The 12,837-nt window shown below is 32.4% G+C and overlaps 1 protein-coding gene across 1 annotated transcript; it reads left to right on the top strand.

Annotated features, from left to right (window-relative positions):
- The first annotated feature begins 2,788 nt into the window (after positions 1–2,788).
- On the top strand, positions 2,789–5,931 carry LOC107791383 (protein DETOXIFICATION 49-like). Its single transcript, XM_075254334.1, has 3 exons — positions 2,789–4,247; positions 4,824–4,884; positions 5,202–5,931. The coding sequence occupies exons 1-3, from the start codon at positions 3,112–3,114 to the stop codon at positions 5,649–5,651; spliced, it is 1,647 nt and encodes a 548-aa protein (XP_075110435.1). The 5' UTR covers positions 2,789–3,111; the 3' UTR covers positions 5,652–5,931.
- The last annotated feature ends 6,906 nt before the right edge of the window (positions 5,932–12,837 follow it).

Raw genomic sequence — 12,837 nt, 5'->3', positions numbered from 1 at the left:
GCTCTTCCGTTCCAAGAGCTTCAAGTGCAGGAGAAGGAGTATCAACAGGTTGTTGACTTTTCTCGATAGTGTCTAAGACTTTGGCTAATTCAGATTGCAAATCGAAGCTTTCCTGAGCAGCTTCCATCAAAGCATCATGGCGAGATTTCAGGAAAGCCCAACTTACCTCTATGTTGAAGTTCTCCTCCAGAAGTCCATACTCTCTTTCCCACATAGCAATATCATTCTTCAATATTTGATGTTCAGCTAAATGGGAATCAAGGGAGGCATGAGAACTCTTCAAAGCTCGAATCTCGTCAGAGGAGGTCTGTAAGTCAGCTTGAGCTTGAGTCAAGCTTTGCACTAATTCTCCTGCATACTCTTCTTTCTTGGCTAAAAGTGTCTTAAGCTCCCTGACTTCTTCACTAGCCTTTGATAATTGTTCTGACATTGAGCACTCCAAAAGCTCTTTATCTCTTTTAAATTGGCTTGAAGAAGCCTTGACAGTCGCTAGTTCAGAAGTCAAACCACACTTCAAGTTTGAGGCATCCTCGCACCTGGTTATCGCCATATGCAGGATGTTTCAAGTTTTTGCAAAAACCATGTTTCAAATTTTGAAGCAAAAGCAACCATTAAAATAACAAAAAGAGTTGAACTAATTTCAAACACTTGAATCTTTCAATTAGCCACAAATACTCAAAGGCAATATTCACACATTTTAACACTAAAAAGGCAAGTTTTGTAGTAATATATACAGAGGTATACATAGTGTAGAAGTTATGGGTTCAATTTAATTGAACCAAAAGCTTTAGCTCATACCCTATATTTTTGTCCAAAAAATTATTAAATATGTATAAATAATAAATTTTGAACTCATTAAATTAGATGAGATTTGGTAAAATTGCGAATCTGAACCCATAAAATTTAAATTTTGAATCCACCTTTGGGCATATGGATAAAAAGAAGAAGTCTTATGGGATGAAATAGGCTAGAAAGCGAAATGCCTTTCGGTTTTTTTTTTTCTTTGATCCGTTATTTGGTATTCGTTTTGAGGTCTGACTAATCCAAACTCATGCCGATGAGTCTTAATTTGTAGGTAAAGTATTCCCCACCAAAAACGACTTTATTTCTCGGGCTCAAACTCGAGACCTCTGATTAAAGACGGCAGATATTTATCACCCTAGCACAACCTTAGATGATACGTTATGGGATGAAACATGCTTGAAAGTAAAATTCCTTTTCACCCGTTATTTGGTATCCGTTTTAAAGATTGACAAATTCACGTCTGCACCCGTAAGTCTCAATTTAGAGTTAAAGTGTTTCCTACAAAAGATTGATTTTATTTTCAGAGCTAAAACTCGAGATTCTAATTAAGGACGACGGGTACTAATCACCTTAGGTAACACAACCTTAGGTGATGCCTTTTCATAGTCAAATCCATCAATTTTCATCTAATGAGGCCACTAATTAACCGCCCAACATTTTTTTATTTGTTTTAGTAGACCCATATTCGTCCTTTACCCTAATAAACGTTATCCATGCTTCCACAATACATAATTTAATTAGACTCTAAACATTACTTATCCCCCGAGATTAACAGAAAAATAATTAATTAACACGCACTAGGAGATTAAGAAAAGTCAACTAACACGCACTACAGTCTTAAGGGGAAACATTTAGTTTCTTCTCTTTTTGACTTGACATTTTTAGGGAGTTAAAACATTTATAAATCTCATTAAATGTTGTTATTTATAAATCTCATTAATTAAATGGTGTTAACACCAATCCACAATACATAACATTGATTGACACATGTCTTCAACCGGGGGCGGAGCCGGCATGTTGTTTACGGGTTCAATATCTAGCAGCTTTGGTTCGGATTTTATATTTTTCTTTAAGGAACAAATTATTAATTTAGAATTCAGTTACTAAACGAATTAGAGTCTCGAATACATAAGCTTCAAATCTTGGCTCCGCTTCTGTCTTCAACTTAACATACATTGTTACTACTAAACCATAATTATTTATTTATTTTTTACTTTAATTTATAATTTTACTATAATAAATTATTGTAGGTTAATGTAAACATTGAATGTGAATATATATTGATATCATATCATATGTATAAACTACATGTTGGGTTTCATAAGTGGATCTTAGTTGGGTGCTAGTTACCTTACCTTTTTCTCTCATCTTATCCTTTTCTATTATTAAATAATTATATCTTATTCTTTACCTGATTTTTTTATATTATTAAATAATTATATCTTATTCTTTACCTGATTTTTTTATATAATAATTATACTATGTATTCTATTTTTTCTTAATAATATTGTAAGTTTATTCTTCATATTGTTGATGTGTGATATTATGAAACGACGATAAACGATATAATCTATCCAAACGTTATATTCATTAAACAATATAATACAATGATTTAGTGCAATACAATACGATACATTATGAAACGACATGTGACAACAATCCAAACAAGTTGTTAGGTAATCAAAATCATAGCGATCAGCTTCTTTTGAATAGGTCACCATAAAGTCGCGATTCTTCAAAATCTAATATTGGAATCACCTTTAAAATTACCGGATTTGATTTTAAATTTACCGTTCATTCAACGCTACTACAATCAGAAAAATATTAATTTGATTTACTAAAAGATGGTTCTATTACCATGTTAAAAAACTTAACAAAATAGAAAATCCTTGTACCTATATATACCCGGTTTGTGACATATATCTCACGCATTCCTCTATAGTCATAATCATCGTCTTCATCTTTATATTTTTCAGAGGTTTTGCTTCGTGGCGGAGTCAGGGGGCGGAAGTGGGTTCATCTGTATCTCCTTTTATACTGTGAATCTTTTTGTTTCTTCGTATATTTAATTTTTTTGAATTTCCTTGATAAATTGCAACAAGTCAACAAAGATATAATATAAAAAATAAAATAAAAACTAAATTTTTCAATATTCCCCGCGCTTATAAAACCAAACCAAACCGTTACTCCTTAAACCCTCTATCCCTTTTCTTTGCCCACAACTTTCTGTTACATTTTTTTTGTCTAAAAATTCATACAAAAAAAGAAAAAATTCTGAAATTCAAAAGCAAAAAGCAAAAATCAAAGATGTTGACTCCATTGGTTTCTGAAATTCCAAGATTGGAAAACCAAAATGAAGAGAGCAAAACAGAGCAAAATACTCTGTTTTTGGCTATTTCTGAAACAAAATCCATAGCCACTATTGCACTTCCCATGATTTTCATAGGTTTACTTCTCTACTCTCGTTCAATGATCTCAATGCTATTTCTTGGTCGTTTAGGGGAACTTTCTTTAGCTGGTGGCTCGCTCGCGATCGGTTTTGCAAATATAACCGGTTATTCGATTCTTTCTGGTTTAGCCATGGGAATGGAACCAATTTGTGGACAAGCATTTGGTGCTAAAAGGTTCAAGATTCTTGGCCTAAGTTTACAAAGGACAATTCTTCTTCTTCTTTTGGTATCAATTCCCATTTCATTCATGTGGTGTAATATGAAAAAAATCTTGATATTTTGTGGCCAAGATCATGAAATAGCCACACAAGCACAGAGTTACATTATTTACTCTATTCCTGATCTTTTTGCTCTCTCGTTTTTACATCCTTTGAGGATTTATCTTCGTTCTCAATCGATAATAATGCCTCTAACGTATTGTGCTGCTCTCGCGATTCTTGTTCATATTCCAATCAACTATTTTCTTGTTATAGTCCTTAATCTTGGTATTAAGGGTGTTGCTTTAAGTGGGGTTTGGACAAATTTCAATCTTGTGGGGTCATTAATCGCGTACATTATAGTGTCAGGGGTACATAAGAAAACATGGAGCGCGATATCTAAAGAGTGTTTTAAAGGGTGGAAAACACTTTTAAATTTAGCCATTCCAAGTTGTATTAGTGTTTGTTTAGAATGGTGGTGGTATGAAATTATGATTTTATTATGTGGATTATTGTTAAACCCTAAAGCAAGTGTTGCATCAATGGGAATTTTGATTCAAACAACAAGTTTGATATACATTTTCCCTTCTTCTTTAAGTTTTGGTGTATCAACAAGAGTTGGAAATGAACTTGGTGCTAATAGGCCTAATCAAGCAAAAATAGCTGCAATTATTGGACTATGTTATAGTTTCATTTTTGGACTATTGGCATTGTCATTTGCTATATTAGTGAGGAATATTTGGGCAAAACCTGTTGTTTGTGGATTATACTTGCCCAAATATTCCTCACTAATATAGCAAATGACAATGCCAATAGTCCAAAAATGAAACTATAACATAGTCCAATAATTGCAGCTATTTTTGCTTGATTAGGCCTATTAGCACCAAGTTCATTTCCAACTCTTGTTGATACACCAAAACTTAAAGAAGAAGGGAAAATGTATATCAAACTTGTTGTTTGAATCAAAATTCCCATTGATGCAACACTTGCTTTAGGGTTTAACAATAATCCACATAATAAAATCATAATTTCATACCACCACCATTCTAAACAAACACTAATACAACTTGGAATGGCTAAATTTAAAAGTGTTTTCCACCCTTTAAAACACTCTTTAGATATCGCGCTCCATGTTTTCTTATGTACCCCTGACACTATAATGTACGCGATTAATGACCCCACAAGATTGAAATTTGTCCAAACCCCACTTAAAGCAACACCCTTAATACCAAGATTAAGGACTATAACAAGAAAATAGTTGATTGGAATATGAACAAGAATCGCGAGAGCAGCACAATACTCTTGTTCATATTCCAATCAACTATTTTCTTGTTATAGTCCTTAATCTTGGTATTAAGGGTGTTGCTTTAAGTGGGGTTTGGACAAATTTCAATCTTGTGGGGTCATTAATCGCGTACATTATAGTGTCAGGGGTACATAAGAAAACATGGAGCGCGATATCTAAAGAGTGTTTTAAAGGGTGGAAAACACTTTTAAATTTAGCCATTCCAAGTTGTATTAGTGTTTGTTTAGAATGGTGGTGGTATGAAATTATGATTTTATTATGTGGATTATTGTTAAACCCTAAAGCAAGTGTTGCATCAATGGGAATTTTGATTCAAACAACAAGTTTGATATACATTTTCCCTTCTTCTTTAAGTTTTGGTGTATCAACAAGAGTTGGAAATGAACTTGGTGCTAATAGGCCTAATCAAGCAAAAATAGCTGCAATTATTGGACTATGTTATAGTTTCATTTTTGGACTATTGGCATTGTCATTTGCTATATTAGTGAGGAATATTTGGGCAAGTATAATCCACAAACAACAGGTTGTGGTGTATTAAGAGGAACAGCTAGACCTAAATTGGGTGCTAATATTAATCTTGGTTGTTTTTATCTTGTTGGAATGCCAATAGCTATTTATTTAGGGTTTTTTCGGGGTTTCGATTTTGAGGGACTTTGGATTGGATTATTAGCAGCTCAAGCTTCATGTGCAGTGACAATGTTGTTGATTATTTTGGCAAGAACAAATTGGGAAGATCAAGCTAAAAGAGCAAAAGAGTTAACTGCAAATATACAAGGAGATTTTGGTCAAGAAAATGAAGAAGAAGAAGAGGAGGAGAAGTTTATTATTGATGAAGAAGCTGCAGAATGTTCGATTGATTATTATCAAAAGCTTGATGGAAGTTTAGTTGTTTGAATTGTGTAATGTGATCAATTCTTGGATTATTGATTATTCTTTCATCTTTTAAAAAAAAATTATTTTATATATTGGATATTGTTCTTGATATCTGTGTTGTTCGGACTCTTCAAGAATGCTGACGGGATGTGTGCTAAATCATCTAACAGTAATGTCTTTTTGGAGGATCGGATAAGAGTGCGGCAACATTTTTGGAGAGTTCGAGTAACATAGCTTGATATAGACACACAGACAGAGAGAGTTAGTAGAGATTATTTTTTCCTTGTATTTTTCTGATATAATTAATGGTGGAAGCAGGCATATTTTGTGCTAAAATCTTGTGTTGTCTAATTTGATCAATTCTTGGATTTTTATTGATTATTCTTTCATCTTTTTTAAAAAAATATTTTATATACTGGTTATGGTTCTTGATATTTGTGCTATTCGGACTCTTCAAGAATGCTGACGGGATGTGTGCTAGTTCATCTAACAATAATGTATTTTTGGAAGATCGAACAGAAGCGCGGCGACATTTTTGAAGAGTTCGAGCAATATAGCTTGATACAGACGCACAGACAGAGAGAATTAGTAGAGATTATTTTTTCCTTGTATTTTTCTGATATAATTAATGGTGGAAGCAGGCATATTTTGTGCTAAAATCTCGTGTTGTCTAATTTGATCAATTCTTGGATTTTTATTGATTATTCTTTCATCTTTTTAAAAAAAGTATGTTATATACTGGTTATTGTTCTTGATATCTGTGCTATTCATACTCTTCAAGAATGCTGACGGAATGTGTGCTAGTTCATCTAACAATAATGTATTTTTGGAAGATCGAACAAAAGCGCGGCGACATTTTTGAAGAGTTCGAGCGACATAGCTTGATGCAGACGCACACAGAAACAAAGAGAGTTAGTAGAGAACTTTTTTTTCCTTGTATTTTTGTGATATAATTAATTGTGGAAGCAGGCATGTTTTGTGCTAAATTCTTGTGTTGTCTATATATTTTATAAGTTGATTAGCATGGTTTTAATGTTCCCTCCTTCTCAAACAGAAATCAAATGTTTGACCTCTGAAGTCAAATCTTTGTTTTTTGTCCTTCTTTTGCTCTTTCAATTTTGGTCCCTTGACTTGTAATCCATACTCTAATTTTTAAAATCTAATATTTATTTTTAGTGTTGTTACGTGGATGTTGTGTAATCGTGATGACTTGTTTGTTTGGTGTTAAAAAAATATGTTTTATTATTTTCGATTTAATCATCTGGTATCTTAATGTCACGAGCTCGACTAGTTCAAATTTGCAAAGGATAGGTTGTCTAAATGGAATAAAGCGACTATTAACTAGAGGTTCTTCATACCATGTCTGAACCCGAGACCTCCGATTAAAAAAAATTGGTTGTAGCTTGGGCAGTCCGGTGTACTAAGCTCCTGCTATATGCGGGGTCTGGAGAAAAGCCGGACCACAAGGGTCTATTGTACGCAGTCTTACCCTACATTTCTGTAAGAGGCTGTTTATACGGCTCGAACCCGTGATCTCCTGGTCACATGGAGACAACTTTACCAATTACGCCAAGGCTCCCTTTCCCGGTGGTAGCATAATTAGTTATTATCATAGGAACAAGGTGGAGTTTCTTTTGTTTTTTGAAAAAAATAAATTGTTTTGACTTTAGAAAAGTCAATTGTATAGTTTAAAGACTAAATTGGAACGAGGTGGTAACCAATTAATGACAGTAGATTAAGTCATTACAATGACATATTAAGCTTATGAATTTTGAAGTTTATAAACTAAAAGACAAAAATTAAAAGTAAAATAATTTTCAATTTGTCAAAATATTGAGATCTTTTTTTAGAATATGAGGCATAAAAATTGGAAAATTTAGATAGATTATTCAACATTTGCAACTGCCGGCTACGTAACCAAGTAAACGACCATATTGTTCTGTTCTTTTATAAGTTGTCTTCATTAAAAGTATATTGTTTCTTCTTTTTGAATAGTCTAAATTATGATTTTGGATTTTGGCATCTTTAGTTTACCTGAATTTGGCATTTTATAAGACTCCCATAAATAGAAAGGATATGGTCCCTTACCAAACCAACACCACAATATGTATATTATAGAGGCGGATGTAGCGTTCGATCGAATCTAGTATTTTTGATATAATACGTATATAAAAAACATATGGACCCAATATTGCATTCAGTAAAGATTTATGATACGTGTATGTATAAGATGTACGTAGTCAATTTGAGCATGTCCGGCCAATGTATTAGAAATGATACCTTGGGGCCACTACTAGAAAGTGGCTATTTTTTGACTGCAGACACGGTCAGAAAGTGGTTAGAAAATGTTAATTTTCGACTATATTCAGACCGAAAAGTCGTAATCGTAAAATAGCTGGTCTGAAACAGCACTGTTGTAAGGCTAAACAAATTGCTTCTACTCGGTGGCGGATCTATATTATCAATTGTGGATGGTCAAGTACCCATTATCTTTGATGAGATTGACTAAATATACATAAGCAATTATAAAAATATTTAGACAAATATTGAGAGAGCACCCACAACTTAACTCTTTTTCCTCTTATTTTCACAATTTTTATCGGCGAACACCTATGATTTTAAAATCCTGGATCCGCCACTGCTTCTACTCCACGAACAAAGGACTCATATGTTGACTGTAAGAGATGTGAATTAGCCTATCCAGCATATTTCTTGAGTGTTCGAGTCGATTTATGGCATGAAATAACTCGCAATATGGAATATATTAGGAGTTTTGTTTGTAGTGAAGACTTGATTTGGTTTTCGTTCTCTTGAAATACTCCCTCCAGTCCACTTTAATTGATTTATTGGCTTTTTTTGTGATCCACAATAATTGATTTTTTTAGACATCAAGTATCAATTAACTTCTTTTTTTCAAAGTTACCCTTGAAATAAAGAGCCTATTATTTGTTGTATTTTCAACGAACAAATTAAGATTAATATGGTCAATTTCATTATTAATTAACACTAAAAGGTGAATTCCTTAATTTGTATAGAAAAAAAAAACATTAATTAAAGTAGACCGGAGGGAGTATCACATATAACTGTAGGATAAGTTCTTAAAAAACATTATCTTCAGATTTTGTGGAGTTGTATTAATTATTTATTATAATATAAGTGAATGAAAAATGCAGACGAAATCATAGCTAGCGTCATTGCTGATCAAAATTATCATTCGTTGTTGTTATGTTTAAAAGTCGAAGTAAGAAATTTCAGCTTAAATATATTTTATTTTTCTAGAAAACAGAATAAATGTTTTTTTTCAAAACATGGACTTATCCATTATCTTCAATCAAGAATTAAGTGATGTGCACATCGTTATAATTGTTAAATAGAAATAATTATATATTCGTTTTGTGATAGCATAAACTGTTTGTAGGACATAAGATTTAAGAATGAGTAAAAGTAAAACCAACGGATAGCTAAATAATTAAGTTGTTTTACTCAGCTATTAGTATTTATTTCAGTGTAATTTAACATGTATTAGCAGGTTAGTTATCATTTTGCTCGGGTTATACCAAATGATTAGCACATAATATTTTTCTTGTAACTATATATAAGTGATTTGATTGCATAAATATATCTTTACACTGTCAATTGTATAAAACGTATTAACTTAAACTCTTCTTTTAAAGTCAAACTTATATGCATATATACATTGATAATACAAAATAATTACGCTATCCATGTAATTAACTTGCAATAATATAGTAGTTACTAATTTTATCAAGTTATCAATTAACGCTTATCATAAAATTTGCTTATAATTATTTTATACATGACTTGATTGTGTATATATTAATGCGTAGAACTTAAACTATACGAGAAACACAAATGCTTCATGTGTACTAAAGGCGAGGGGCGGAGCCACAATACATGTTACGGGTTTGGTCTAAACAAGTAATTTTGGTCTAACTTCTATATTTGTCTTAAGAAATTCATTGAATATGTATAAATTTTTAATTTAAAACTTCGTAACTTAAAAGAACTAGAATTTCGAACCCTGTAACTTTAAATTCTGGCTCCGCCTCTGCTAAAGACAAAGTCGATCATCAAATAATCACAATATACATGTTGTGCAACAACAACAATAATAACAACAACCAGTGGCGAAGCTAAGAATTTATTCAAAGGTATTCAAATTTGAAAAAAGTGAAGAAAAAAAATCCCGACAAAGGGTGTTCAATACATGTTATATACCTCTAAAATGTAATATTTTATCTATATACACAATGCAATTTTTCGACGAAGGGTGGTCTTTTGACCACCTTTGTAACCATGTGGCTTCGCCACCGACAACAACCTAGTAAAATCCCATAGGCGAGGAGTCTGGAAAGGATAGTGTATACGCAGACCTTACTCCTACCCCGAAGACATAGAGAGGTTGTTTTCGATAGGCCATCGGCTCAAAATATACATGTTGTGCAACAACAACACAATATACATGCTGTGCAAACATGTAAATTTATGGCAGCCATGTTGCACGTTGTTCTTTTTTTTATATATTTTTTGCATGAAATTGGATATATGTGGCTACCTTATATTAAGTGTGAAAAGAGTGGAAAAATACGATACTTCATAGAAATCTATGTCAAAGTTGATATATAGGTGCATGTATAATCCTAATTATAATGGTGCGCATTAATGTTAATGGATTACCTTAATTTGTTGACCAGAAAAATATATACAATTCATTGTCAAAAGTCTTAACTTTGTGCTCCAACATATATCTTTGATGTCTTGTTATTTGACAGCTTCAGTATCACTTTTTTAAATACAGCTACAGGAAAATCTCTCTATAACGACTTCATTTGTTCCGATTTTGTTTGTTTGTTATAGTGAAGTACTGTTATAAAGAACATATATTACAATATAATATAAAAATTGATTCCATAAAAAAACTTGATTTTTATAATGAATGATTGTTATATAAGGATGTTATTATAGCGAGATATAATTATACTTGTTTTAAACTAATAGAGAAATGGCTTATAAGTTAATATATACTAGTATATCTATAATAACAATCGGGTTTGCGATCGAATAATAGATTTTTTAATTAATATATATACAAGTTCTGAGTAAAAGTTTTAGATTCACGTGAACTCGTAACTAATCTTCTAAATCCGCTCCTAATATCAAAATGATATGGGACATTGACCATAGTTGATGAATTGATGCAATATTATTTGATAAATGCAATCATAAAAAAATTAGAAAATGGCGAGGAAGCAGAAAAGGCATGTTGCGTGCTTTCTTTTGGTCAAATAATAAAACATGTCTATCTCTAAGTCAAGTAATTTCACTTATTTAAAAACTAATTTGATTAATGAAGTTGGTACAGTTACTCAAGCATGATTTGAGGACGCACCACTAGGGGTCGATTGGTTGACGGTTAGAGTTATGCGTGTATTAATTATACATGTATTAATTATGCATATATCAGTTATGCAGGAATAAGTAGTACAGTGGTTAGTTATGTATGTATTAATTATGCAGGGATTAGTCCTGCACGTGAAATATAAAAATAAAAAAATAAAAAAAAGGGACATGCTAATTGTAGTGTATATAATTCTTTCTTGGATTTTGGTTGAATTTTTTGCTATATTGTTATACACTTTATTTAGTAATTCAAAAACATCATAGCACAAGATAGTTATTTACAGGAGAAAATGGCAATGATTTGTGGTAAATTGATCGGGGTAAATTTGTCATTTGAGTATTTTATCCATGTATTAGTTATCATCTTCAACCCCGCATAAAATAATACACAGATTGACTCATAACTTATACATGTATTATTTATGTAGAATTGTAAAATGCCAAACAAACATGGTATTAGTTATGCTGAATTTTGTACAAAATAACTAATGACTACCAAACATGGTATAAGTTATGTTACCCATAATACATGAATAACTTTTTCCCTAACTGGCTATCAAACAACCCCTGAAGGTTACGGTGAGATGGTAAGTACTTTTTCATCTTTAACCAGAGATCTTTGGTTCAAATGCTAAAAATATAGTCGCGCGTCTTTGATAAGGTACGCATTTGTTAATGAAGTGCAGCATGATTTGAAGACGCACGACTAAAGGTTACAATGGGGCGGTAAGTACACCTCCGTCCTTAACCAAAGGTCTTAAATTTATGCCTTAAGAATAGAGTTGTATTTGTTATGGAGAGCTTTAGCTCCTAAACGGTGAGACTTTCTAGCAGAAATTCAAATTGGTCGGACCCGAAAACAAGTACCGAAAATTGGACGAATAAAAAGAAGCTGCAATTTTTTAAACCAACATGTATAGAGGAGAGGAGAATGGTAAAGTTGTTTACGTGTGACTTATAGGTAAGGGTGACAAACGGACGGATCGGGTCAGATATGGTTCGGGTCAAAAATTGGTAATAAATAAATGGATCAATTATCAGACCCAACTCATATTTAATACGGATAAAAACGGGTTAACCGACGAATAGTATGGGTAACCATATTAATTCTTAGTCTTCCTAACTTGAGGAACCCCCAATTTGAGGCTTTACAAATGTAAAAGTTAGATTCATTGATTATCTATTAATTACCCATTGGTTATCCATTTTCTAAATGAATAATATGGTTCTTATCCATATTTGACTCGTTTTTAAAAAGTTTATTATCCAACCCATTATTTAGTGGATAATATGGGTAGTTTTTTTTTAACCATTTTGCCACCTCTACTTATAGATTACGGGTTCGAGCTATGGAACCAGCCATTGATGCTTATATCAGGGTAGACTGTCTGCATCACACCCCTTTGGAGTTTGGCCGTTCCCGAACTTTGCGTGAACGCGGAATGCTTTGTGCACTAGACTGCTCTTTTAATAGCTTAAATTCACCTCTCTTTTTTGATAGCGAATCAAAAGTTTAATAATCTCGCTCCTTTTTAAGTAACTTTAACCTTACAAAATCTCTTAACAAATAAACTTGTGGAACGAGAGCCACATAACTATTCCACCAGTAGATATGAGACAATTTTAAAGAGCCAGCCAAATGCCCAAAAAGATTTCAAGAAAAAGAAAAATAAATAAAAGTTGTCTTCCTCTGAGTCGGTAACCAAAGGTCTCGAGTTTTAGTAGTATCTAGCGGGGTATAACTCATCACGAAGTTACTAAAACTCATTACAGTGTTACTCCTTTT

Source organism: Nicotiana tabacum, chromosome 5, assembly GCF_000715075.1.
Source record: "Nicotiana tabacum cultivar K326 chromosome 5, ASM71507v2, whole genome shotgun sequence".
Taxonomy (NCBI): Eukaryota; Viridiplantae; Streptophyta; class Magnoliopsida; order Solanales; family Solanaceae; genus Nicotiana; species Nicotiana tabacum.
Note: the sequence above shows the minus strand (reverse complement) of the source record. Positions and strands in the feature narration are given on the sequence as shown.